Source organism: Lithobates pipiens, unplaced genomic scaffold, assembly GCF_037356315.1.
Source record: "Lithobates pipiens isolate NorthernLeopardFrog02 unplaced genomic scaffold, aLitPip1_a1.2 Scaffold_23, whole genome shotgun sequence".
Taxonomy (NCBI): Eukaryota; Metazoa; Chordata; class Amphibia; order Anura; family Ranidae; genus Lithobates; species Lithobates pipiens.
In genome coordinates this window covers 103,819,271-103,847,086 of record NW_027507785.1, presented here as the reverse complement: position 1 = coordinate 103,847,086, position 27,816 = coordinate 103,819,271, and the positions used below count along the sequence as shown (strand labels likewise).

The window sequence follows — 27,816 nt, the reverse complement described above, 5'->3', positions numbered from 1 at the left end:
ATATTATGTTGGTTATTTAATTAAAGTTGTTGTTACTAAAAGACAGTTTCTGCCATTTTACCCCACCTCAGTTGTCGATTGGCTTGTTGATTAGAAGTAAAAGAGGATATAAAGGTTCAAGGATGAAGGGTTGTGGTAAGTGGATGGTTGGCTCTTAGCTACCCTAGACAAGAAAGAACTGTAGCTAAGCAGGAAAGCAGTCAGCAAAGGTGAGACATGACAGGGTGATAAAGGTATACAGGAATGAATGGGTTAACATAAGTGGATGGAAGTTAAATTACCCCATTGGTTGTGGAGGAAGGGAGCTGGGGGGAGCTTAAGGATAGTAACGAGGAGTAGGGGCGGAGCCTCAACAGTCAGTTGAGAAAGAAGAACAAGAAAGTCCCTCCCGCCCACCCCTATTTATATGTTTCATGGGTATGGTGTTTCATGTTCTATGTTGGCATTGTTTGGTGTCCTTGATGGCGGTATAATTCGGTGCAATGTGTAAAACGGTGGGGAACCATCTCAGGTATGGTATCCTCGAGTGAGAACGGATCTCTGCAGAGTGACCGGGTAGCGGTTAGAACCCTGGGTGGATGAGGTCAGCTGGGTTTTAGGCCCTAAATAAATAGGTTGTAGCTGGGGTGGCAACTCAGCTAGCTGGTGCCTCTGACACAATAATGGTATGGGTATATCGGTACCGTCAAGGGTCTCAAACTTAATTATATCTGGTTTTGAGTAGTTAAATATTATGTTGGTTATTTAATTAAAGTTGTTAATAAAAGGCTGTTTCAGCCATTTTACCCCACCTCAGTTGTAGAGTGGTTTGTTGATTACAAGTAAAAGAGGATATAAAAGGTTCAAATATAAAGGGTTGCGGTAAGAGTGGTAAGTGGATGGTTAGCTCTTAGCTACCCTAGTCATGTTTTTCTGCAGTTAGCTGGATCATCACATACAGGCTTTTTCAAATAGACAGTTCAAAAAGCAGTGATGTGCAAAGTGTAGTAATCCAAAGCAACCAATCAAAATGTATCTCTTAACTGATTGAAATACCGTAAACGAATATCTGGTTGACTTGGTTTACTTTTTACATACCACTGCTATATGCAGTACTTGATTCTGCCTTGTAGCATTTTAGATACTTTTTTCTAGTCTGTGGTCCAAATATTGGGCAGAATATACCTACCCTGCTCAGACATTTTTCATCATCAGTCATTAGTGTCCAAACATGTTATGAACTTGTGGCCAAATAAGACAGTAGAACATGTCCTATTTCCTTGTTATAGTTTGCAATTACAAAAACCTAAGTTCACTGAAAAGCATTCTTCCCATGAAGTATGATGGGCGCTATAAGCAGCATCAGTTGAATTTTATTAACCTTAAATCATATGGGAACACAGATGAAATGAAACACAAAGTACAACATTAAACAGCCTTTCTCAACCTTTTAACCCCTGATGAACCACCCTTAAAGATTTTTTCAGGTTTTGGGAAACCCATGCTTAAAACCAATTTATTGTAGCTCAGTGGGAAAAATGTCTATTACCTTGGTGGTCAGTGGGAAGCATGTCCCCTTACAGTGGTGGTCACAATGCACCCATTAAAGACAACCAAAAGATTACTGCTTCATGCAGCTGAGTGCCAAGTGGAACTGGCCCAGGAACTATGCAGGCAGCATCACATAGGAGGTCAATCAGCAACAGCTCAAGGAACCCGTAGCAACCTCTGTAGGAGCCCTGGGATTCCAAATCACTGTTTAGAAGGGTTTACATAAACGGTACGGTGGTCTTGGTGTTTGTTAGTGGGTGGTAATAATGGGGGGTTAATTAAATATCATCCTTTCGAGAAATTGTATTTGTTGATCTTCCCTTGGCCCAGTATACAGTATGGGCTCATTTCCACAGGTGTAAATTGACTCTCTGTATGTTTTACATACAGTCATCTAGTACATTTTGTCATACATATCTTTTAGAACAGCCACCAAGTCATGGACCTTGTGTATCTCCAGACCCATTTCTGCCATCCCCACAAGTCAAAGTCATGTTCAAACATTACTTAGAAACTTGTGAAACATCTTTAATTCTAAATGCATTGTACATCGTCCTATTTTCTTTCCAAGACATGGCTATATTTTCTTACATCTGCAGTTTAAGAAGAGAACATCCAAACTGTAAGAAAGATCCCCATTGCTTCAAAATAAATGCCATCCAATCCCTGAAATGGTCGCAATTTAGTTTTAGAAAAAAGTTAGGCTTCTTTTATTTTCTACCGAAGTTTGACACAACAAACTTTCACAGCGCTCAGAATTCTTAAAATATTGCTTTGCCATAAGCTATGTCTGCATACAAATAATTACATCATGAAGTATAGTCACAGGACTCACCTATGCTTGCTCTACAGAATTGATCCTGTGGGTGAAATGAGATGCAGCTGCATGCCCTTGTCAGCTCCTTAAGGGTTAAAAGGAACACAGTGCCAACCAGCAGTGTGTGCGAGAACGGATTCATGCTGGGATACAACTTGTACCTCTAGCCAAGTAAATGAGTTCCTTCACAGGCGTCTGAAAACTGATTTTTTATTTCCATGGTATGAACCTCTCTTATTCTTATTTATGGACAGACACCAGAGGCCCCTCCTTCCGAGAACAACATGACGCCAATCCCAGGTAGAAAATCAACCATGGCAGTTTTATTGCTTTCAGCTTGTCAGCCAAATGTCATTAAGTGCTGCTCACATGTGTCCTAATACTTCCTACTAAAGTGTGCATTCTTGTATTAACTGAAGTATTTTCTGCCCACAGAATTTATTGTACATGACTCCAGTGTAATGGGGCATATCTAGAAATCACAGGGCACCATAGCAAAAATGTTAATGGGCCTCCAATAGAAAAACAAAACAAAACATATCATGGAGTTAAGCAGTGGCGTCTCTAGGGGGTGGCTTTTGGGGCTATAGCCCCGAATCTGGGGCCCAAAAGCCAGAGTCTCTCAGAGAGGACCGTGGCCTCTCTGCAGCCAGGCCGCGAGTGCGGTGGGCAGCACCAGAGAGCAGACAGGCAGCTTGGGAGAGCCTGGCAGAAGAGAGAGCAGAGAGATGGCATCTCTTACCGCCCACCCTGCATCACTGCTGTTCTGCTCTCACTGCACAGCCACAGGCAACAGAGAAATGTCATCTCTCACTGCCCGCCCTCTCAGGTGACCCTGATACAAGGAGCTGCTCTCTGGGGACCCTGATGTAAGTGGGGAGGCTCCCTGGGGACCCTGATGTAAGGGGGCCTCTCTAAGGACCCTGATGTAAGGGGGCCCTTTCTGGGGACCCTGATGTAAGTGGGGGCTCTCTGGGGACCCTGATGCAAGTGTTGAAACTCTCTGGGGACTCTGTGTTGGTGAAATCTAGTGCTCGGGTGTTCACCCGGCCCGTTCGCCGAATGCTGAACATTATGGGGTGTTTGTAGGAAATTTGAGCACTGCAAAAAGCCCCATAATGAATGGCGAGACCGTCAATGCATTGCGAGATCGCAGTGCATTGATGGCTGCTGATTGGCCAAAGCATGCGCCTGACCTGCATGCTTTGGCCAAGCACAGTGCTGTGAGAGCCATGATTGGCCAAAGGCAGGGTGCCTTTGGCCAATCATGGCTCAGCGGGCTGAGTCCACACCCCACACTATGTAAGGCTACCTACATGACAGCCGTACATAGTTTTATGAATGAGAGCAATTCCCCCCCATTCCATTACCAGGTCCTTTGGGTCTGGTATGGATATTAAGGGGAAACCTGCGCCAAAATTAAAATAAATTAATTGTGTGGGGTCCATCCCAGGTCCTTTATCGCTTTTCTATTTTTTTTTTTTTGTTTGAATGTACATAGCTTTTAACAGTATGCATTATAAATAAGCAATCAGGAAGTTTACACAGTAGGATATCCTTTACATTTTCTATTTTCTGCACTTTTTATTTGTCACTTTTTGCATTAAATGCACCCATTGTATACACACCCCTCAAGTATCTAGAGGTTGCAGATTACCTCTTAATGAGAGCAGCGCCATGCACCATATCTATCCCCCCTTTTTTCAAATTTTAAGGGGAATCCTCCGCCAAAATTAAAAAAAAAATGGCTTGGGGTCCCCCCCAAAATCCATACCAGGCCTTCCAGCTCTGGTATGGATTTTAAGGGGAACCCTATGCCAAAATGTAAAAAAAAAACATCATGGGGTCTGCCCCAAAATGCATACTAGACCCTTATCTGGCAGGCTGCAGGAAAAGGGGGGGGAGTGAGAGAGTGCCCCCCCTGAACCGTACCAGGCTACATGCCCTCAACATGGGGAGGGTGTTTTGGGGTCTCCCCTAACAAGGAGACCCCCATATCCCACCCCCCCATCTGAATGGGTATCAGGTACATTGTACCACTACACATTCACCAAGAAAAGTGTAAAAATTACAGGGGACAGTTTATTAAAAAATAAAAATGTCCCGCGATGTCCATTTATCTTCGATTACAGTGACGGACCCGAGAAAAAAACCAGAAAAACTGCCTCAATGGGAGGCGTCCCGCGACTGCAGGCTTTTTACATTGACAACTGTTATATAGCTGAGGGTGGGGCCACCCAGTGATGTAAGCGGGTGACCCTGCCCACACTGATGTTACGAGACATCAGAATGGACGGGGTCACCGGTTTACGCCATCGGGTGGCCCCACCCTCAGCTATACAACAGCTGTCATTGCAAAAAGCCTGCAGTCGCGGGGCACCTCCAATTGAGGCAGAGTTGTTCCGTTTTTTCTTTTCTCGGGTCGTCGGCACTGTCATCGAAGATGGAGTTACATCGCGGGACACTTTTTTTTTAAATAAAGGACTTGTCCCAAACTGGCTGCTGTCATTTTTACCATTTGACACTTTTTTTTGGTGAATGTGTAGGGGTACAATGTACCCGATACCCATTCACATAGGGGGATCTGGGGGGTCCCCTTGTTAGAGGCGGCTTCCAGATTCTGATAAGCCCCCTGCCTGCAGACCCCCACAAACAGCGGGCAAGGGTTGTGTGGAAGAGGCCCTTGTCCCAATCAACATGAGGACAAGGTGTTTTGGGGGGACCCCAAAACACTCTCCACATGTTGAGAGCATGTGACCTGGTATGGTTTAGGAGGGGGGCTGCTCTCTCACCCCCCCCCCCTTTTTCTGCTGCCTGCAAGGTTGTGTGCTCTGTTAAGGGTCTGATATGGACTTTGGGAGGGACCCCTAAGCCATTTTTTTTTATTTTGGCGTGGGGTTTCCCTTAAAATGCATACCAGACCTGAAGGTTCTTGCATGGATTTTGGGGAGGAACCCACACCATTTTTTTTAAACATTTTGGCACAGGGTTCCCCTTAATAATCCATACGAGACCTTGAGGGCCTGGTATGGATTTTGGTGCAGTGTTCCCCTTAATATTCATACCAGACCCAAAGGTCAATTATTTTTATGTACAATATATTGCCGGGATTCAACAATTCCTTACATTTTTTTCTTTAGAAATTAAATTTTTCTGCAGTACTGTTCTAAACACAGGAAAGATGCTCTACTTTACAGGCATACTAAGGATACCCACAGGCATGATATTTAAAGGAATATTTAATTTTTATTGCTTCACTTTAAGCATTATTAAAATCAGTGTTCCCAAAAAAATGACAGTTTTTAAAACTTTTTTTGCATTGATACATGTTCTCTGGAGCAAGACCCAGGTCTCCAAACACTTTTTATGGCAATAACATGCATATAAGCCTTTGAAATTAGCACTTTTGATTTTTCATGTTCGTATCCCTTAGATTTAAATGGTGTTCGCACACATTTTTTGCCTGTGTGTAAATTCAGGTGCAAACCAAACCGGGGGTGTTCGGCTCATCCCTACTCATGTTTAGCTACCCCTAACCTCTCATCCTGTTTTAGTGCTAGTTAGTTCAGTCATAGGTGGATCTGTCCTGTTTCTTCCATGTTCCCCCAATCAGTGTTAGTCCTTCACAGAATCAGGTCACTGTGTTCCTACACTTTAAAAGACTTGGAAAGCCATCCTCTGTACTGCACTTTCCTGAACATTCCTTGCATTAAAGTAAAAATGTTTAGGCATCAGTTTCCCATTTTTTCCGCCGCTGCTAGAGGTCCACGCTAGAGTCTCCGCTCGGGGCACCTGATGTAAGGTGGGACTCTGCTGGGGGCACTTGACGTAAGGAGAGACTCTGCTGGGGACACCTGATGTAAGGAGGGACTCTACTGAAAATGCCTGGTGTAAGGAGGGACTCTCCTGGCTACACATGATGGCATCTGGTGGCAGACGACATGGCAAGTGACACACTCAGGGCTCCCAATGATTCTGCATTATGGTGAGTTGAACCATTTCATTATATATTACAATGTAATAATAGAAATAATGCACTTCAGTCATCCTGACACCATATCAACCATGAGGCCGTGGTGATTGAAGCTCCAGCACCAGGTGTTTGGAGTATCTTTATCTGCTGATTGTTAAACTTTCTGGAATACACATATTGCTATTGTGGTGTAGGATCTGGGGCAGCTGTATCTCCATCCCTCTCTTTCCTTCTTTCTCTCTCCTTTTACTCCCTATTTCTTTCTTTCTTTCTTTCTCTCTGCCTTACTTTCTCCCTCCATTTCTTGTTCACCTCAGACTCTAAACCCACCCTGTTTTAGCCATGCCCCCTTTAAGCCACACCCAATTTTCCGTTTAACCTACACCCATTTTTCGCCACTGTGCACTTCGTGCACCACATGTTTTTTCATTGCTGCGTCCCCCCTTCTAATGCCCCGCCCCCTAATTATAGCAAGACTCCGCCTACAGACAAAAAAGTGTCCCTTATAAAAAATTGTTTGCATATTGGCAACTATGTTACCTTGTGCTTTTCTTTTCAAATGAATAAGATGCAGTGACAGCTGCAGTCATGAAAGAATGAATAGATTTTCTATTACACCCTATCACATATAGTTACACCCTTTAATATTGCTTTTGTCACTTCTATGTTGTTTGGACACAAGAGCTAGACTGTGAATCAATTTAATAAATTATACTTTATTTGCGTACTCTATTAAATTTTGCAAGACTGGAGGAGCAGTTATGTTTACATTCAGTCACAGCTGAGTGGAGAAGAAGAAAATACAATATATTAAATATGGTGAACTTTACTTCTTGAACAAACAGGATGGACTCCTAATGAGAAGAGAAGAGCACCTTACACCAGTTTATAGATAGCTGACCTTCTGATAAATGCCAGATTGTCAGTGTAAAAATGTACAGTCAGACCTCTATCAGCGCAGCCTCCCAGATGCAGTGAGATCTGCTGTAACTTCTAAACGGAGGCCACACGAAGGCTTCAACTATTTGCTTGCTGTGCTAGGATGTGCATTAGAAGATGTCATCAGTGAGAGCCTGATAGAGGAAGCAAGTAGTGAAAGCTACAAAACAACAAAAAAGAGGACCTAATGCATTACCATAGCAAGGTCCATAAAGACATGGATGAGCGAGTTTTGGGTGGAGGGACTTCACCGAGTCCTGACCTCAACCTGATCGAACACCCTTTGGATGAATTAGAGTGGAGACTGCGAGCCAGGCCTTCTCGTCCACATCAGTACTTGACCTCACAAATGCGCTTCTGGAAGAATGAAGAAACATTCCTATAGACACACTCCTAAACCTTGTAAGCAGCCTTCCCAGAAGAGTTGAAGCTGTTATAGCTGCAAAGGGTGGGCCAACTCAATATTGAACCCTACGGACCAAGACTGGCATGCCATTAAAGTTTATGTGCATGTAAAGGCAGGTGTCCCAATACTTTTGGTAATCTAGTGTAGTTAGGCTGCTAGGCTAAATGTAGTTTTTGGCTTCACTGTAGTGATTGGAGCAGTGATCTATTGGTTTTGTCTGTTTAGGGTTTTCTAAACTGGGTGTTTGATTCCTCCTGCCTGCCTATAAGAGAAGCTTCCAGAGTATGGGCAGGGAGAGTCAAATGGCTAGCATGAATATCTATCGGGTCCCATCCAGTTCCTGAAAAAAGGTGTCCAGAAGATGGCCGGGGAGGTGATAAATGTCTCGGAGGTCTTAAAAGTGTGTTCTTTCCTATGTAAGGAAGGTTTCAGTTCTCTTGGGACTGCTGCCTCTGGAGGCAGAATTACTGAGTCAAGGATGAGGATTTAGTGTGAAGACTGTCCTATTGAGTGCTGATCTAATTTTGGAGTATCCTGTGACCCAGGGTTTACCCTGTCTTATTTTAAGTTCTATAGCATTAAATTCTAAAAAGACATCCCCTAGACTGAGCCAATATTGTCCATGTGCATGGGACCGTGCGTGTGGCTGGCAGCCTCCGTACTATTTATGGGGAACCTGTCTATTCTCAGTGACCCCTCTGGTGTATTTTAAGAAAACTTTTAAGAAAAACAGGATCACTACCTTCCCGTCTCACAGAATGGCGATCTGCCTTGTTTACATAGGCAGACCATTGTTCTGCCTCTCTCTGGAATGATTGAAGGGTCCTGGCAGACACGATGATTGGCTACCGCTGTGTCCAATAACAGCGGAAGCGGGTCGCCATCGGCATACGTGCGCACCACAGACACGGAGGTGCAGGGTTTGCCACTGTATGTATAAAGTATGCGATCAGCAAGCGATTAAAGACATATTTTTTCACAGTGAACATAACAATATTGTACCAGTAACGTATTAACATTTTCTAGTTCTGGGGCAACAATACCCAAACATGTTTGCAGAAGTCCTTCCACCAAACCCTAACCTTGGGCATGATTGAATTCAGAACATAGAACAAGAACACGGCAACCTTTAAAAAAAAAAAAAATAGTATTTACTTATAATAATACGCATATTTCACTCACATTGTTTAAGAAGTACAATGAATACAATATGTTTCTTTTATTTAAAAAAAAAAAAAAAAGCTATTGTTTTTAATGCATGAAGGTTACTGTGCCCTTGTCTTCTGTTATTCTTCTGGATTTAGTTCATGGGCCATCCCTGTCCTGCTTAAAAGGGTACTGCAAGAGTTAGGCATTTAAAGATTTACCTGTCTAAAGTTTATACCATTACTTTAGGTGTAATGCCGCGTACACACGACCGGACTTTCCAGCAGACTAGGTCTGACGGGATCAGTCTGTCCGACATTCCAATCATGTGTGGGATAATCTGATAGTTATTCTTTCGAAAAAATTAGACGGACATAGAAATAGAACATGTTTCAAATCTTTCCAATGGACTAAATTCCTATCGGGAAAACCGTTCGTCTGTATGCTGGTCAAACGGAGTTAGTCCGTTTCGGGTGTGGGCAAGTCCGTTCGATTGGAAGTCCGTCAGAACTCTGTCGAAAGTCCGTCGGACCTTTTCTGCCAGAAAGTACGTAGCATTACTGTTTCCTCTGACCACAATTGACCATAGAGAATTCTCTTATCTGTAAGCTTGTGAATATCCTCCAGCACAGAACTGAAAATACATATATAATCCTGGGCAAAGAAAATTTGGTGGGCCAAAACTAACAAATAAAACAAGTTTGCATCTTAGAATGGTGGTCTCCAAACTGTGGCCCACAGGCTGGATGCAGTCTTTTGCTTTCCATTTAACCAACCCTTAGGGCATTGTATCTTCCACTGATATAAGACACTATTCTTCCCACTGATAAAAGGCATAATTGGTTCCACTAACACCAATAGTGGGGCACTATTCCTCACTCAGACACCAACAGTGGTTTGAATTAATTCCCGTGAACTCATGTATGACATCTTGGATTTTCCCATATGAATAATTTGACTTCCTGTAATAGGGGTCAATTAAGTCTGGTGAGTGCATAGTGTGTCTGCATGGTGGTGAAGAGGAACCTTTTCCTATACTCGCTAAGCACGTTATTCACACGTGGGATTTATATATACTTCACAATTTTTATGAATGTAATTTAAATGCACATTTTTTTATTTAATTGTTTATTCACTATGGTGATATGTAATTTATGATTTAAGAGCACGGGTTCCTTTGTTTCTTTTCACATAAATGTGTTTTTACACTTTACAACATGCTGCTCCTTATTGTAGGTTATTTGTTTTTTGGTTATTGATTTGCGCAGGTTTGGAGCCTATTAGTTCCTATATTTTCTTTCACAACCCATTAAATGTTACTGACTGGTAGGAAAATGATAGACATAGGGTTTATTTACCAAAACTGGAGAGTGAAAAATCTGGTGCAGCTGTGCATGGTAGTCAATCAGCTTCTAACTTTAGCTTGTTCAATTAACAATTAACAAAAAACCTGAAAGCTGATTGGTTTCTATGCAGAGCTGCTCCAGATTTTGCACTCTTAAATTTTAGTAAATCAACCCCTATTAACCGGTTCCCGACCAGCGCACGCCGATGTACGTCGGCAGAATGGCATGGGCAGGCATATTGGCATACAGGTAGGTCTAATCTTCAATGCCGCCCTGCCGGTCAGGACCCCCGTGAGTCCGTTCGCGGGTCCCGCGAACTTGATCGCCGCGGGCATACCCGCGATCGTCTCACGGGACGGCTGAATGGAGAAGTGCCGTTGTAAACAGCATTTCTCCATTCTGCCTAGCAACTAGTGACGCTGATCTCTGCTCCATGTGATTGGAGCAGAGATCAGTGTTCACTAAATGAAAGCCCAACCCCCCACAGTTAGTAACACACCCCTAGGAACACTTAACCCCTACACTGCCACCCACTGGTTAACCCCTTCACTGCCAGTGTCATTTACACAGGAATCACTGCATTTATATAGCAGTGATTGCTGTATAACTGACAATGGTCCCAAAAATGTGTCAAAAATGTCCGATGTGTCCGCCATAATGTCACAGTCACAATAAAAATCGCTGATCGCCGCCATTACTAGTAAAAAAATATATAAAAAATTATTAATAAAAATGCCATAACACTATCCCCTATTTTGTAAACACTATAACTTTTGCGCAAACTAATCAATAATCGCTTATTGCGATTTTTTTTTTACCAAAAATATGTAGAAGAATACGTATCGGCCTAAACTGAGGGAAAAAAATGTTTTTTTATATATTTTCTGGGGATATTTATTATAACAAAAGGTAAAAAATAATGTGTTTTTTTCAAAATTGACGCTCTATTTTTGTTTATAGCGCAAAAAATAAAAACCACAGGGGTGATCAAATACCACCAAAAGAAAGCTCTATTTGTGGGAAAAAAAGGATGTTAATTTTGTTTGGGAGCCACGTCGCACGACCGTGCAATTGTCAATTAAAGCGACGCAGTGCCGAATCGCAAAAAGTGATCTGGTCTTTGACCAGCAAAATGGTCCGGTCTGTAAGTGGTTAATATGCATGCCATGTTACAGAAATACATTAATGTCTGTTGCAGTACAATCTTTTAGACATGTACAAGCAACACAGAACCAGGTTCTACCTCTAAAATGCACAGAGGTCTTGACAGACTTCCCGTCTTAAGGAAACAATATTGTTGCTTCATATTTACAGTACTGTGAATGAATGTGGTCACACTAGGACAGGTAGTGTGTTACTGACAGGATCATCAGGTTAAAATATTGGAAAAAAAGAACTGAAAAATAAAAATAAATCCATCACCAATACCCAATGACTGGTAAGCTGCAATTTATTCCATTATTGTTTTTGGATCTAGAAAGTATTTTAGGGAACTTTCAAGAATGTTCCTGTTCACGCTAGAGAGACCAATGATTAACTTACCCTCTGGCTTCTAAAGGAAACTGTCATTTGTGACTTCTCTTTTTTAATAGTGTTAGTTTCCTAACTGTCCATTTCTAATCTACATGCTTCTTCCTGGTTAGTGTCTTAGAAAGTATTAAAACCATTAGAACAGCATGAGAGCCAAGTCATTAGGTCTTTTTTCTTCACCATTATGTATTTCAATTATTTTCAGTTTTTTCCCTTGCAATGACTTTGTATATACTGTATATTCCTCTGTGAAAAAACACACCTGACAGCAAAATGTACTCTGATACAGAAAGCAAATAAAATTGTATCATTGGGTTCCTAAGGTCTGTTTTAAGCAAATGTTCATTTAATCTCTATCTACCTAATTAAAATGTCTTTTGTATTTCAGCTTGCAATGCCATCATTTCCTGTCGTGGTGAAGATTGGACATGCTCATTCCGGAATGGGAAAGGTACATTGTAATCACCATTTGTATTCCTCTGCTGCAACACTGAAATATAAGGATATGAAACGCCATTAAGAGTGTCCATAGCTTGTATTATTTATTGAGACGTTATTAATAATATATCTGATTTAATATATATTTTAGGCTGCGTATACATAACATCCATTACCAATGTTGAGCCTAAAGGTTTTTTATGATTACGAACAGACCAAATTAATTTTAGTACCACATCCCTGAGTTTAATGGATGGAAAGAGAGAAAAAGGGGTACTTTTTATGTGCAGAGTAAATTGTCAAAATATCAAATAATGTATAAAAATTTTTTTATTTTCTATTTTGAAAAAAAAAAAAAAAAAAATTAAATTAAAATATAAAAGTGGCTAGTACAATTTATCACGATTTCAATGTTGAGCCTGCCATGCGTCCTAAGTTAATGCCTAGCATGGGATCAGTGGATCCCAAAAAAGTCAGCATGAATGGGGACTGTAGTGCCTACAGATGCTGCAATCTGCATTACTGTCTGTGCAATTTAATGCAGTACAAATGCTTTGAGTGCTTGTCTGGCATTAACCAGGCAGCCCAATGCAAAGCTTCTATACCAAGATTCTTGGGATAATTAGAGCTTCAGATGAACAACAAGCTCTGGACTGCCGCACTCTTCAGAAGACCACTTACTTTTATTGGAAAATCACATCACAGCTCAACAAACACAGCGAACAAGGAAAAATTGCAGTTTTTCCTTGTTCGCTGTGTTTGTTGAGATGTGATGTGATTTTCCAATAAAAGTAAGTGGTCTTCTGAAGAGTGCGGCAGTCCAGAGCTTGTTGTTCGTCTGTTGCTAGTGGTAATAGCCAGCACCTGTGGCTTCCCAGCCGAAGAGACGGTTTACAGCCTGCATGTGTGCTCCTGGAGCGGTGAGATCCCTCTTCCTTCATAATTAGAGCTTACCGGGAAGGCAATAACAATTTGTCACCATAAAAGCAAATGAAGAGAAACCCTATTCCTGGCAAATGTCACTAGAACAGCCGATGATGGAAATTCTCCCAATAGGATCACCTGTCTCAATTACATCTTTAAAAGTTTGGAGGAGATTGGGGAGTCTTCGTCTCAATACCTTTCCTTTCCCTTTGAAAATTTAAAAACAACCTGCACAACATGACTTACTGGCCCAGGGGTTGCTAAGTTAATTTTTTTGTAAATCCATTCAAACAAATTGCTGTCCAGCATGCATTGGATGGACCTTGACTTTCTGTGCCGGGATCTCTTCATGTGCCACTCCACTGAACTATGAAGTCCCTCTGCATTCAGGTAATTTTAAAGCATCTGAGTACATAGAGTGTTCTGATATTCTTATAATATTAGTTAGGGGAACATATACTAATAATGAATTTGTGTATTAACAGGTGAAGATAGAAAACCACTATGACTTCCAGGATATTGCTAGCGTTGTGGCCTTGACACAGACCTATGCCACCACTGAACCCTTCGTAGATTCTAAATATGATATCAGGATTCAGAAGATAGGAAATAACTACAAGGCGTATATGTAAGTCAGCAAGGCAACTAGCCATTACACATTATCATTTTTAAAACAATAATTTGTAATAAAAACATCTTTGCCTTTCTGAAGCTTCCCTCCAACCACTTTGCATATTGTTTTATATATACTGTGATTCTGTACTTGCCAAATATGCTGCAGAAATCTCCCTCCACTAAGTCTGGCTGCAACCATTTTAACTGTGGGCAGCTGAAGCTGCTGCCTGTTCACTTCCTGGATTTACACAGATACACAGAGGCACACCTCCAGCTCTGCACCCCCTGCAGCTCTCATTGGCCCTCCTATGACTTGCCCCCCCCCCTCGCTTCCTGGCTAACTCTCATGAAAGTGAGAGAGAGAGAGCTGTGTATATGATGTCATAAGCCTAGGCTAATGACCAGACAAGAAACAGGAAGCGGGCTGTATAAGGTATTTACTGGCAGAAAACAAATGTTTTACTACCCAAAGTTAAAACAACAAGGGCAGAAGATTTAATAGATGGAAAGATGAAAAAAATGACTTAAGGTCTGCTTTAAGTACAGTTAAACACTTGCTGACCGGCGCACACCGATGTACGTCCATAATTTTTTTATTTCACTTGCATGTGATTGGGTACTCTTTGCAAATTGGAGCTTTGGCTAATTTACTAAGCAATGGAGCAATTTAATAAATTAACCCCTATGCCTAGTCACAGACAGCACAGAGCATGCCATTTGCCTAGGCAAATTATGGGCATTAGGGTGGGGGAAACATTTTTCTTTTAAAAAAAAAAAGTAAATGAAAAAAAGGGGATATTTGTGTAGTGGAGTGGAGGAGGGGTGGAAAGGAAGAAAGTTTGTTTTGAGGGTGAAGATCCACTTCAACCTCCCTGCCCACCCACCACAGCCTCCTGTTCAGCTCAGATTGGAGGGAGGAGGGCATTTAACTTTGTGCAGTCTCTTTTCATGTGATCACTAAGCAGGCAGAGAAAAGGATGTGAGCCATCACATCCCATACAACAAGGTCACACCAGGTAAGAATTTGCGGCAGTTTCATATTTGGAAAACTGCCACATTCCCTTTATTAATCAGGAGTAGGGATGAGCTTCGTGTTCGAGTCGAACATACGTTCGACTCGAACATTGGCTGTTCGTCCGTTCGGCGAAGTCCGAACATTTTGGTCTGTTCGCGCCAAATTCATGTGGCGCTCACGGCCCACAATGCACTGCGATGGCGCAGTGCATTGCTGGCTCATGATTGGCCAAGCATGCACTGTGACCCCGCATGCTTGGCCAATCGCAGCGCCAGCAGCGAGGAGAGCCATGATTGGCCACAGGCAGGATGCCTGTGGCCAATCATAGCTCAGGCTGTGTAGTGCATGCCCCACACTATATAAGGCCGCCAGCGCGGCGGCCTTGTGTAGTGTGTTGGCGTCTGAAGCAGTGGGTGTTCTGTGTGCCTTCAACACAGTACACACCGATAGTTTTCGGCCGATTTTCGATCTTGCTGTTGTGTAGTGGTTATTGTGTGCGTGCCCTGACCGCAGTATACACCGCTATATTCACCTCACCTATATAGCTAGTGATCTATCTTTTATAATAGAGCTTGCAGTCAGTAGTGTTAGGAGATAGTGCGTGCTGTCTGCGTGCTCTGTACCCAGTACATACCGCTATATCCACCTACATAGCTGTTCTCTATTTGAGCCCACTTGCCATCTGCAGGAGTTATTGGAAGTTGTGTGTGCTTCCAGCACAGCACAGTATACATCTGTATATACCCCTTTATCTCTGGTGTTCTATAATAAAGGCATCTGCAGGAGTTAGTGGGTGTTCTGTGTACCTTCAACACAGTACACACCGATCGTTTTCGGACGATTTTTGATCTTGCTGTTGTGTAGTGGTTGTTGTCTGCGTGCCCTGACCGCAGTATACACCACTATATTCACCTCACCTATATAGCTAGTGATCTATCTTTTATAATAGAGCTTGCAGTCAGTAGTGTTAGGAGATAGTGCGTGCTGTCTGCGTGCTCTGTACCCAGTACATACCGCTATATCCACCTACATAGCTCTTCTCTATTTGAGACCACTTGCCATCTGCAGGAGTTATTGGAAGTTGTGTGTGCCTCCAGCACAGCACAGTATACATCTGTATATACCCCTTTATCTCTGGTGTTCTATAATAAAGGCATCTGCAGGAGTTAGTGGGTGTTGTGTGCCTCTAGCACAATATACACTACCCAACTGCTTTTTTACCCAACTCCCTTCAGGCCATTACCATGTCTGGAAGGCCAGCAAGGAGAGGCAGACAGGCGCGAGCCAATAAAAGAGGGCAAGCAGGCTCTGTGTGTAGAGACAACAGTGCTGGTCGTGGACGCGGTGCATTGTCATCAGCACGTGGCCATGGGACACGCTTGTCCTTCTTTTCGGCAGCTGGACATGTTGAAACACAACATGCCAATGACTTGGTAGAGTGGATGACCAAGCCCTCTTCATCCTCCTCATCCTCTCTCACCCAGTCTCAGGGTACTAGCAAAGCAGCTGCCAACGCATCGTCTTCCCTCCTCTCAATGTCATCATCAGTGACTCCTTCCCTAGACCCACCACGTCCTCCTGAGGAGTCTCCTGAATTCTTTGAGCACAGTGTTGGGTACATGCTCCAGGAGGATGCCCAGTGTTTTGTGGGCTCTGATGATGACACTCAGCTAGAGGAAGGCAGTAGCGTGAGCGCAGAGAGAGGGGATGCTCAAGAAGGACAGCAATCTGGCAGTCATGTTCCACAAGCTGCAGCATACTGCCAGGTTTGCTACAGCGATGAAGAGGGAGGGGATGATGAGGGCACTGACTCCACGTGGGTGCCTGGAAGGAGAAAGGAGGAGGAGGAGGAGGCACATGTCCAACGAGGCAGGATGCCCTCCGGGGGCCAGCTTAGGGGCAGCACACCGACTGAATCACACCGCAGAGCTCCGCCTGTGCAGAGCGCTGCCTCTGCGCGTTATTCTAAAAGTTCTTTGGTGTGGGCCTTTTTTGAGACGAGTGCATCAGATCGCACCGCTGCTATTTGCAACATATGTCTCAAGCGTATCTCACATGGCCAAAACATCAACCGCTTGGGCACCACAAGCTTGACCAGACATATGTTGACCTGCCATGCAGCTCGTTGGCAAGCGTACCTCAAAGACCCACACCAAAGAACAAAGCGGACCTCTCCTTGCTCCTCATCAGCTGGCATCTCCAACCCCACTAGACCTTCAGTCCTCTCTGAAACCTGCTCTGAGAGGAATGAAGGTGTAGAATTAGGTGTGTCACAGCCAAGTGCTTCCGGGAACTCTGCTAGCAGTACACCCACGTCCGATTATAGCAGGCAAATGTCCCTGCCCCAGCTGCTGGACCGGCGAAAGAAGTTCACTCCCAGCCATCCACATGCCCAGCGGTTGAATGCTAGCTTGGCTAAATTGCTAGCACTTCAACTGCTGCCTTTTCAGTTGGTAGACTCGGCCCCCTTCCGTGAGTTTGTACAATGTGCGGTTCCTCAGTGGCAGGTCCCCATACGCCACTTTTTCTCACGGAAGGCGATTCCGGCTCTCTACCGGCATGTGGAAGGCAATGTCCTTGCCTCGCTGGACAGGGCGGTCAGCGGTAAGGTGCATATTACCGCTGACTCATGGTCCAGCAGGCATGGACAGGGACGTTACCTGTCTTTCACGGCCCATTGGGTCACTCTTCTGGCAGCTGGGAAGGATGCAGGACAAGGTGCAGTAGTGTTGGAGGTTGTTCCGCCACCACGCCTCCAAAATGCTACTATTGGTTGTGACACACCTCTCTCCTCCACCCCCTCCTCTTCTTCTTCCTCCATGGCCTCTTCCAGTGCTCTGTCCTCAGAACCAGCGGTGCTCCGTAGGCGTTCCAGGGGCTACGCAAGTACGCAGGCAAAACGATGCCATGCCGTGCTTGCGCTGGTTTGTTTGGGGGACAGGAGCCACACTGGGGCGGATGTTTTGTCAGCTCTGCAGGGGCAGGCCGAGAGGTGGTTGACGCCACGCCAGCTTAAGCCAGGAATGGTGGTTTGCGACAATGGCACCAACCTCCTCTCCGCCCTCCGACAGGGACAACTGACCCATGTGCCCTGTGTAGCTCACGTCCTTAACCTGGTGGTGCAGCGGTTCTTGGGCAGGTACCCCGGCTTACAGGATGTCCTGAAGCAGGCCAGGAAAGTCTGTATGCATTTCCGCCGATCATTTAATGCCTGTGCTCGGCTGGCTGAGCTCCAAAAGGAGTTGAACCTGCCCAAGAACCGCCTTATATGTGACATGCCCACCAGATGGAACTCAACATTGGCCATGCTGCAGCGGCTGCACACGCAGCAGAGGGCCATCAATGAGTACCTGTGCGACTACGGCACCAGGACAGGGTCAGGGGAGCTTGGTTTTTTCTCACCACGCCAGTGGGGCATGATCAGGGATGCATGCACTGTCCTGTCATCGTTTGAGGAGGCCACAAGGATGGTGAGCAGTGACAGTGCATGCATCAGTGACACTGTACCTCTTGTCCACCTCTTGGAGCATAAGCTGCGTGGAATAATGGACAGGGCACTTGAGGCAGAACAGAGGCAGGAAGAGGAGGACTTCCTTGCCTCTCAAGGCCCCCTTTATCCAGACAGTGTTCCTGCTGTGCCACCCATCACACAGGAAGAGGATGAGGAGGAGGAAGAGGAGGAGGAGGATGATTGTGTTAGCATGGAGGTGGAGGCTGGCACTCAGCATCAGCAGCAGCAGCAGCAGTCTTGTAGGGATGATTTACAGTCCCAAGAAACACGTGGACTTGTACATGGCTGGGAGGAGGTAGCTGCAGATCATGTTGTCCTTAGTGACCCAGAGGACTCCGGACCGAATGCCTCAGCTAACCCACGCTGCATGGCCTCCCTGATCCTGCAAAGCCTGCGGAAGGATCCTCGTATTCTTCGGATCAAGGAGAGGGACCATTACTGGCTGGCCACTCTCCTTGATCCACGGTACAAGGGTAAGGTTGCCGACCTTATCTTGCCATCGCAGAGGGAGCAGAGGATGAGACATCTCCGGGAGGCCTTGCAGAAAGGTCTGTGCAACGCGTTCCCAGAGACTGGGAGGTTACAAACTCCTGGTCCTGGACAACGTGTTGCTGAGGCATCGGTCTGAAGGAGCGGTGGAGAAGGTTGCCGTCTGACTGATGCTTTCAGACAATTTTTTAGTCCACAGCCCCAAGGTATGATCGGTTCCAGCACCCATCGCCAGCGTCTGATTTACATGGTGCAGGAATACCTAGGGGCAAGGTCAGACTTGGACACCTTTCCCACCGAAAATCCTCTGGCTTACTGGGTCTTGTGAATGGATCACTGGCCAGAGCTTGCACAGTATGCAATTGAGCTACTGGCCTGTCCTGCATCCAGCGTTCTTTCGGAACGCACCTTCAGTGCTGCTGGTGGCTTTGTTACCGATCACAGGGTGCGCCTGTCCACCGAATCAGTTGATCGACTGACCTTCATCAAGATGAATCAGTCTTGGATCACCCACAGCTACCAAGCACCTGAAGCTGATGTAACAGAATAATTTTTTTTGAAATATCACATCCCTTCAAGACTGCCTATGCTGATGCTGAGTGACTGTCCTGTTATGTTGATTGTCTATCCTCTTCCTCCTCCGCTGATATGTTGGAAGAACATTTCTGGTTCTGGTTGATGCCATCAGCCCAATTTTTCTGCCCCTGTTTAACAGGGGCGTTTAAGTACAATTTTTGATGCAATGCTTTGCAGCAGGGCTAATTTCTGCAATCAAACAAGAGTATATGGGAGAGGTTGCAGTGTGGTGGCACCAGCACCAGTGCCTAAGGCCCAATTTTTCTGCCCCTGTTTAACAGGGGCGTTTAATTACAATTTTTGATGCAATGCTTTGCAGCAGGGCTAATTCCTGCAATAAAACTAGAGTATATGGCAGAGGTTGCAGTGTGGTGGCACCAGCACCAGTGCCTAAGGCCCAATTTTTCTGCCCCTGTTTAACAGGGGCGTTTAAGTACAATTTTTGATGCAATGCTTTGCAGCAGGGCTAATTCCTGCAATAAAACTAGAGTATATGGGAGAGGTTGCAGTGTGGTGGCACCAGCAGCAGTGCCTAAGGCCACATTTTTCTGCCCCTGTTTAACAGGGACATGTAATTACAATTCTTGATATAATATTTCACAGGAGGGCCCCTTCCTGTGCCCACCCAGAGTAATGGTAAGGACTTATAGTGTTGTGGCACCAGCACCGCAACCACCAAAGGTCAATTTTTCTACCACTGTTCAACAATGGCATGTAATTACAATTCTTGATATAATCGTTCACAGCAGGGCGCTCCAGCGCCCACCAAGAGTCACTTTGAGGGCTTACAATGTTGTGGCAAAACCAACACCTTGTTCCGCCATTTCTGCAGAGCATATAGGGCAGGCCCCTACTTTCAAACATCCAATTTACAAACATCTCCTACTTGCAAACGGAAGGAGACAACAGCAAGTGAGATGAAAAAAGATGGACGACAAAACAAATTATACAGGGGTGATAACCCTTCCCTATGTTTTCCAAAAAGCTTAAAAATAGTTTTTTTGACTGGAGCTACACTTTAAAAATATACCAGTTGAAAATTACAAACAGATTCAACTTAACACAACAAACCTACACAGTCCCTGTCTTGTTTGCACCGCCTGTATACTGCTGTTCTGAGTATATAGGGCCTGGGGGCCACACGCATTTCCTTTTTTTAATATGGGTACAGGGTTCCCCTTAATATGCGTACAAGACCCAAATAGGCTGGTAATGGGCAGGGAGGGCTTACTATGCCATTTTTCTCAATGATTTTCAACCATATTGCTGGAACCAGATATAACATTAAAACCGCAAGCAGTTTTAAATGGTGTTATTTCCGTTTAATGTCATTTTGTGCAGGGACTGTTCTAAACACGGGAAACATGTGGCACTTCACAGGCATACTACAGACACCCCCCAGGCACCATATTTAAAGGAATATTTCACTTTTTTTTTCACTTTAATCGTCATTAAAATCAGTGCTCCCGCCAAAACGGCCATTTTTAAAAACATTTTAGGCATTGACCCATGTCCCCTGGGGCAGGAGCCAGGTCCCCAAACCCTTTTTAGGACATTATCTTGCATATTAGCCGTTAAAATTAGCACTTTTCATTTCGAACGTTCGAGTCCCATAGACTTCAATGGGGTTCTAAAGTTCGTTCGAATTTGGGGTCCGTTCGAAAGTTCTGCTGCGAACCGAACCGGGGGGTGTTCGGCTCATCCCTAATCAGGAGCATGGGCTAGTTTCTAATAATCTCTGAAATAGGAACTGGCATAGGCAGTACAGACAGACCTGAAGCAGGTCTATCTTCTCTATTAATGTGGAACAAGCCCATTCTGATAGTTTCGTTCACCATTATAGTGGCGCAAAAATCTTAATTAAAGCGGAGCTCCAGGCTCCTGCAGAATAAAATTAACAGTCAGCAGCTACAAATACTGTAGCTGCTGACTTTAAATATTAGGACACTTACCTGTCCACGAATCCAGCTGTGTCTTATCCCCAGCCAATTTTTCAATTGGCTCTCGGGTGCTGCCACCGCCATCTTGGGTAATGGAAACCGACAGTGAAGCCTTGTGGCTTTACAGCTAGTTCCCTACTGTGCATGCATGAAGCGTGCTTTGCCCAACTTCAGGATGTATCTATCTATCTATCTATCTATCTATCTATCTATCTATCTATCTATCTATCTATCTATCTCTTTAAATAAATATATTTCCTTCTGCTATTTTTTCAGGAGAACCTCAATATCAGGTAACTGGAAGACAAACACTGGGTCTGCCATGCTAGAACAGGTGGCAATGTCAGACAGGTGAGTGGTGACTATAAGAATATCGATTATGTTGTTCATACTAAATATCCTCAGAGTGAACGATTGTACTTTATTCCCAGATTTCTGTAAAAAATAAAAATAAAAAATGTGCGCAGGAATTGAACATACTGTACAGACTCCATGGGGTTTTACATAATTTTTTTTTATAATACTGTGCTCTCTAAAGGTCTGTGTTACAAGCTGGCTGACTATAAACTGTTAGCACATTACTGTATAACGTGAAAGAAGATCAATAAAAGCAATCCATCTCAGCCAAATGAGGGTTGGAACTGTTGGCTTCTTTTGACATATTTGGTGGTCATGTAAAGGAATTCAACCATATTAAAATTCAATATTTTAATTGGATGAAACAGTTTTAAGATAAACTTGCCCAAGACCTCACAATGCTTATTCTGACAGGGGAAACAAATACAATCACTACCATTATGATATAGAATAGATAACACATGTATGTGAGTTGTTAAGGCTGCATACCCCAATTCGTTTAAAGATGGTATTTGAGGCAAATAACAATAGTTTCTTTAAAAATAGTAATTCTCTATTTTTATCAAAAAAAGGGTGCTTATAAAGCATGAATGCATGGGAGTCATAAAAAGTAATTATGGTCTTAACATAAAAAACATATCTTATCAACATGGGAAAACCATACACGAACTAATTTTGTATATAAAAACTTTTATATACAAAATGCATGCAGCCTGGCAGGTCAGGAAAGGGAAGGGGACATGTGTGTGCCCCCCCACCTCCTGAACCATACCAGGCCATATGTCCTCAACATATAGCAAGTGCTTTGGGGCAGGGGGCCCCCCAAAGCACCTTGTCCCTACCTTGATGGAGACAAGGGCCTCTTCCCCACAACCCTTACCGGTGGTTGTGGGGGTCTGTAGGCGGGTGGCTTTTTTGGAATCTGGAAGCCAACTTAAACAAAGTTGGCCCCCAGATCCTGCCCCCCCCCATGTGAATGAGTATGGGGTACTTACCTCTACCTATTCACCAAAAAAGAATAAAAAGTGAGTAAAGACAAAATACGAATTTTTTAAAAAGTCCTTTATTAAAAATAAAAAAATTAAAATGACCCTAGTGTAGATCCATTGTCAATCATGCTGCTCGCCGCAACGGACCTCGCGTCCAAGGCTCCTGCCGTCTGCCAGTTCCTAAGCAACAAAGGGGTGGGGCCAACCAGCAATGTCACTGGGTGGGATTGCCCCACCTCCTATACACAGTTTTGTTAAAGAGAAAAAAAACACAAAATGCATGAACAAAGCACGCAAAATCACATCAAAAACACAAAACGCACCGCAAAACGTGCCTGAAAACCACATCAATCGCAACTGCATAGATGTGAACCTAGAGTTAGGCTTTAGTAGGGGGACTTACTGCAAAGGAGCATTTTTACCTACCCTAGGGTTCAGCTTTAACTGTGAGCTGTAATAGTATCTGACCTGACCTGCTAATGCCTGATTTTTCTCTTTTTTTTGGTGCTGCTACTAATATTTTTTTATTATTTTCTAGATACAAGCTGTGGGTTGACACATGTTCAGAAATCTTTGGTGGTCTGGATATTTGTGCTGTAAAGGTGGTACATGGGAAGGATGGAAAGGATTATATCATAGAGGTAAAAAAAAAAAAAAAAAAAAATTTAGTTATATGTATTATTTAGACAAGAGAAAGCCAAGCTGTATTCATAATGACACTTGTGGGCCAGTGCCGAGGTCAGGAAGGTGAAAAGTTGCAGCACCAAGTCTCAAAATGCTGGTGTGTTGAGAGCTGTCATAAGAAACAAAAGGAGGCTCTTTGCAGGTCAAAATCAGCTTATACAACATGCATACAAAAATAGATTCTAGAAGCCCTACTCCTTTCTTAAAGCCACCATATTCACAACGCTGCATTCCCCTGATGTCAAATTTGAACAATTGTTAAGAGACACAAAAATAAGTGTGTTAAGCCACTGATGGCTCCCTCTGGAGGTTGGTCTAGAAAATGTTAATATTAACATTTTTGTACAGTGGCATAGCATAAGCCAAGCATAATAAAAAATAACACAAATGCAATATGTATAGATAATAACAGATAATAGATAATTTTTTGTTTTTTGTTTTTCACATTATTTGTTTGATCTACGTGGTACGGTTCACGTGGATCTCTTTATTATTTATTACACATTGTTCATGTGGATCTCTGTGTTGTTTATCTATACATATTGCATTTGTGTTATTTTTATTATGCTTAGCTTATGCTATGCCACTGTGCAAAAATGTTTTCACCTTTTTCACAAGTAGGTGATTTTTTTACTTTTAGCGCTGCATTTTTTGTTTTTTTGTTTTCTATGCAATTGTATCATTGTTGATGCTGGCTGCTTTATACATTGTTTCTATTTGGTAGTGCAATTATATATATATTGGGAATTAAATAAAATGTGCAAGACCAAGCTGTAAAAATGAGAAAGTAATATCCAAATTAGTTCAAACCAACCTGCTCTTTGACTATTCAGGCCATAGAACAGTTTTATGGGTTTTTTTTTCTTCTTCTCTATCCCTACCAGTATATACTTGTCTTTCCTTTGCTTAGCTTATGATTTTCCTTTTATCAAGGGACACATGGAAGTTAAGTATATGCTGCTGAGGGAGGTAAATTAAAGTAAACCTGTTGTTTTGTCCTGGGTGGGCCAAGTATTGGTTTACTTTGCATCTAACAGTGCAATAAATAACTTGCCCTCAATGAAGATACACAGCGCTATCCATCTAAGTCCAAACCGAGGGTGACATATAATAATTATGTCATCAAAGCCATGAACCAGCATGTAACTGACAGTTGTAACAAAATGTAATTGGGGTTGTATCATTTATGATGTAATGTTACCTTTAGTGCATAAATGAGCTATAGAGTATCATGTCAGGTAATATTTGATTTTTTGGTAAGTTGTATTTGAGACTTGTTTTAAAAATCTGAACACATTTACCACAAAACTTTGAAAATTCATACTTGAGATCAGTGGTGGCCCATCCATACGGCGGCCAGGGGCACCGCCCCCCTAATCCATGCGCCCGGCCCCTAATCTACATGCAGAGGCTCTAATTGGCTTCAAAAAAGGTTGCGCCCGAGCCCACACAGTTGTGTGAAAGTAGCTAATTATTCACTTCCTGATTCTCCTCCCAGCCAATCAGGAAGTGGGTCTTGAGACCTGTCACCCGATTGGCCAAGAGAAGATGCGATCCTATTGGCCGCTGAGGAGGAGGAGGGAGGACACTCAGGGGAAGCCACAATGATGCCGAGGCGATGCAGGGTGAAGCCACCGCCTCTAGGAAGTTTGTTAGTTAGTTTGAGGTCATGTCCCCATGTTCTTCATTTTGGTTTCATATTGAGCAAACTGCCCTCCTGAACCTTATTCACCCCTGGATGTATTTAAAGGTTTCAGTCATGTCTCCCCTTTCCCTTCTTTCCTCCAGACTGTATGTATTAAGTTGCTCAAGTCGCTCTTGATATGTTTCATCCCCCAGACCTTTCACAATTTGTGCTACCTGTTTCTGGACTCGTTATCTTATCAATATCTTTTTGTAAGTGTCTCCAGAACTGTACAGTAGCCCTTTCTCAGACAGTTGCAATCTCGGAACACCCAATAAGAGGATAATATGCGACTGGTCTAAACTACGTGGCATGTTCACCAATGCCACGAGCCTGGCGGACAAGATGGGTGAACTAGAGATACTGTTGTATTAGGAGAATTTGGATTTTGTGGGAATTTCAGAGACCTGGTTCAACAGCTCTTATGATTGGCTGGCAAACATATACCCTTTATCACTAGGATAGAGAGAGTAAAAAAGGGGGAAGGGTATGCCTATATCAAGAATAATGTACAAGTGAATGTGAGAGATGACATCATTAAGGGAGCTAGGGAGGAGGTGGAATCCTTATGGTTAGAGCTCCAAAGGGATGAAGCTAAGGGGAAAATAATGCTGGGAGTATGCTAAAAGGCCCCCTAACCCGAGGGAAGAAGGTAAGACAGATTTCCTATCACAATTTGGATTAGCAGCAAGGATAGGAAGTGTTATCATAAATTTAATGAATTTTAACTATCCGGACATAGACTGAGCGGAGGAAACCGCGCATTCATCTGAGGCTCGCCAGTTCTCCTAAATGTCTTGCAGGACAATTTTATGGGTCAGATGGTAGACACTCCAACTAGAAATAAAGCGTTACTGGATCTACTAATTACCAACAATACAGACCTGATCACGGATGTGGACATACAAGGCAATTTAGGTAAGATCGATCACAGGTCAATTGGCTTCAGTATAAATCACACGAATAGGAAACATAAGGGAAATACAAAGACACTGAATTCCAAAAGAGCCAACTTCCCTAAACTACAAACCTTGCTAGAAGGCATAAATTGGGATAAAATCTTAGGAACAAAGAACAAGGAGGAGAGATGGGTTTGCTTTAAGAGCATATTAACCACTTCCATACCGCATTTTCACCCCATTCATGCCCAGGCCAATTTTCAGCTTTCAGCGCTGTCACACTTTGAATGAGAATTTTGCGGTCGTTTGACATTGTACCCAAATTAATTTTGATCATTTTCTTCCCCACAAATAGAGCTTTCTTTTGGTGGTATTTGATTACCTCTGCGGTTTTTATTTTTTGCGCTATAAACAAAAAAAGCAACAATTTTGAAAAAAACCCCACAATATTTATTACTTTTTGCTATAATAAATATCCCAATTTTTTTATATATATATATTTTTCTTCACTTTAGGCCGATATGTATTCTTCTATTTATTTTTGTTAAACAAAAATTGCAATAAGCATATATTGGTTGTATTGCGCAAAAGTTATAGCGTCTACAAAATAGGGGATAGAATTATGGATTTTTTTTTTTACTAGTAATGGGGGTGATCTGCGATTTTTATCGTGACTGCAATATTGAAGCGGACATATCGGACACTTTTGACACTATTTTGGGACCAGTGACATTTATACAGCGATCAGTGCTATAAAATTCATTGATTACTGTATAAATGTGACTGGCAGGGAAGGAGTTAACACTAGGGGGTAATCAAGGGGTTATCTGTGTGTCCTAGTGAGTGATTCTAACTTAAGCGGGAGGGGTCTCACAAGGGGAGGAGACCGATCGGTGTTCCTCTGTAATAGGAACACACGGATCGGTCTCCTCTCACCTGACAAGAGGTGGATCTGTGTGGTTACACACATGGATCCATGTCCCTGGTCTGTGATGAGCAATCGCGGGTGCCCGACGGACATCGAGGCCGCCGGGTGTGTGCATCGGTTCCCAAGTGATGTGGCACACTCTCCACAATGCAGGAATCCCAGGACGTCATTTGATGCCCACCCGGAGGGATGAAGGGTTCCTGTGGGCGTCATATGACTATACAGCGGTAGAGAAGTGGTTACATAAGGGCATTAGCCAATGCATCCCATTGGGTAATACATTTAAAAGTCTTGGATGGCTTAACTCTAATGTAAAAATGCATATAAAAGAGATATATAAAAGGAGAAGGCCTTCAAAAAAAAATACAAGCGTGAGGGATGATCATCAGCATTCAGACTTTATAAGGAATGCAATAAGGACGGCTAAAATATAAACATGAAAGATACATAGCGGAGGAAAGCAAAAAAAAAATCCCAAGAAATTCTTTAAGTATGTAAACAGTAAAAAAGGGAGGACAGACCATATTAGCCCCATAAAGAATGAGGAAGGACATCTGGTTACCAAGGATGGGGAGATGGTGAAGGTATTGAGTTTATTCTTCTCCTCAGTCTTCACAAGGGAATCGGGGGGGCTTCAGTAACCAAAACTGCAGTGTTTATCCTCATGACACATCACAGGAAGCACTTCCATGGTTAACAGAGGACAGAATTAAAATTATACTTGGGAAACTTAACATTAGTAAATCACCGGAACCAGATGGCATGCACCCGATGGTACTTAGGGAACTCAGTCAAGTAATTGCCAGACCATTGTTCCTCATTTTTACTGACAGTCTATTGACTAGAAATGTACCAGCTGATTGGAGAAAAGCCAACATAGCACCAATATTTAAAAAGGGCCCCAAATACACCCCTGGGAATTACAGACCAGTTAGCCTAACATCAATAGTATGTAAACTCCTGGAGGGGATGATAAGGGACTATATACAAGATTTTAGTAATGAGAACGGTATCATTAACAGTAATCAGCATGGATTCATGAAGAATCGTTCTTGCCAAACCAATCTATTAACCTTCTAT

The 27,816-nt window shown here is 43.2% G+C and overlaps 2 protein-coding genes across 2 annotated transcripts in view; one reads left to right on the top strand and one right to left on the bottom strand.

Moving 5' to 3' along the window:
• The window catches only part of TIMP4 (TIMP metallopeptidase inhibitor 4), an 88,337-nt gene extending 85,790 nt beyond the window's left edge, over positions 1-2,547 (bottom strand). Inside the window, exon 1 of the mRNA XM_077452121.1 lies at positions 2,366-2,547. Within this exon, the coding sequence (XP_077308247.1) occupies positions 2,366-2,489 (124 nt within the window). The 5' untranslated portion in view covers positions 2,490-2,547. The remainder of the gene's footprint in view (positions 1-2,365) is intronic.
• The window catches only part of SYN2 (synapsin II), a 480,921-nt gene that overhangs the window by 369,300 nt on the left and 83,805 nt on the right, over positions 1-27,816 (top strand). The window contains exons 6-9 of the mRNA XM_077452122.1: positions 12,076-12,138; positions 13,535-13,677; positions 21,472-21,546; positions 23,080-23,182. Of these exons, the coding sequence (XP_077308248.1) occupies positions 12,076-12,138; positions 13,535-13,677; positions 21,472-21,546; positions 23,080-23,182 (384 nt within the window). The remainder of the gene's footprint in view (positions 1-12,075; positions 12,139-13,534; positions 13,678-21,471; positions 21,547-23,079; positions 23,183-27,816) is intronic.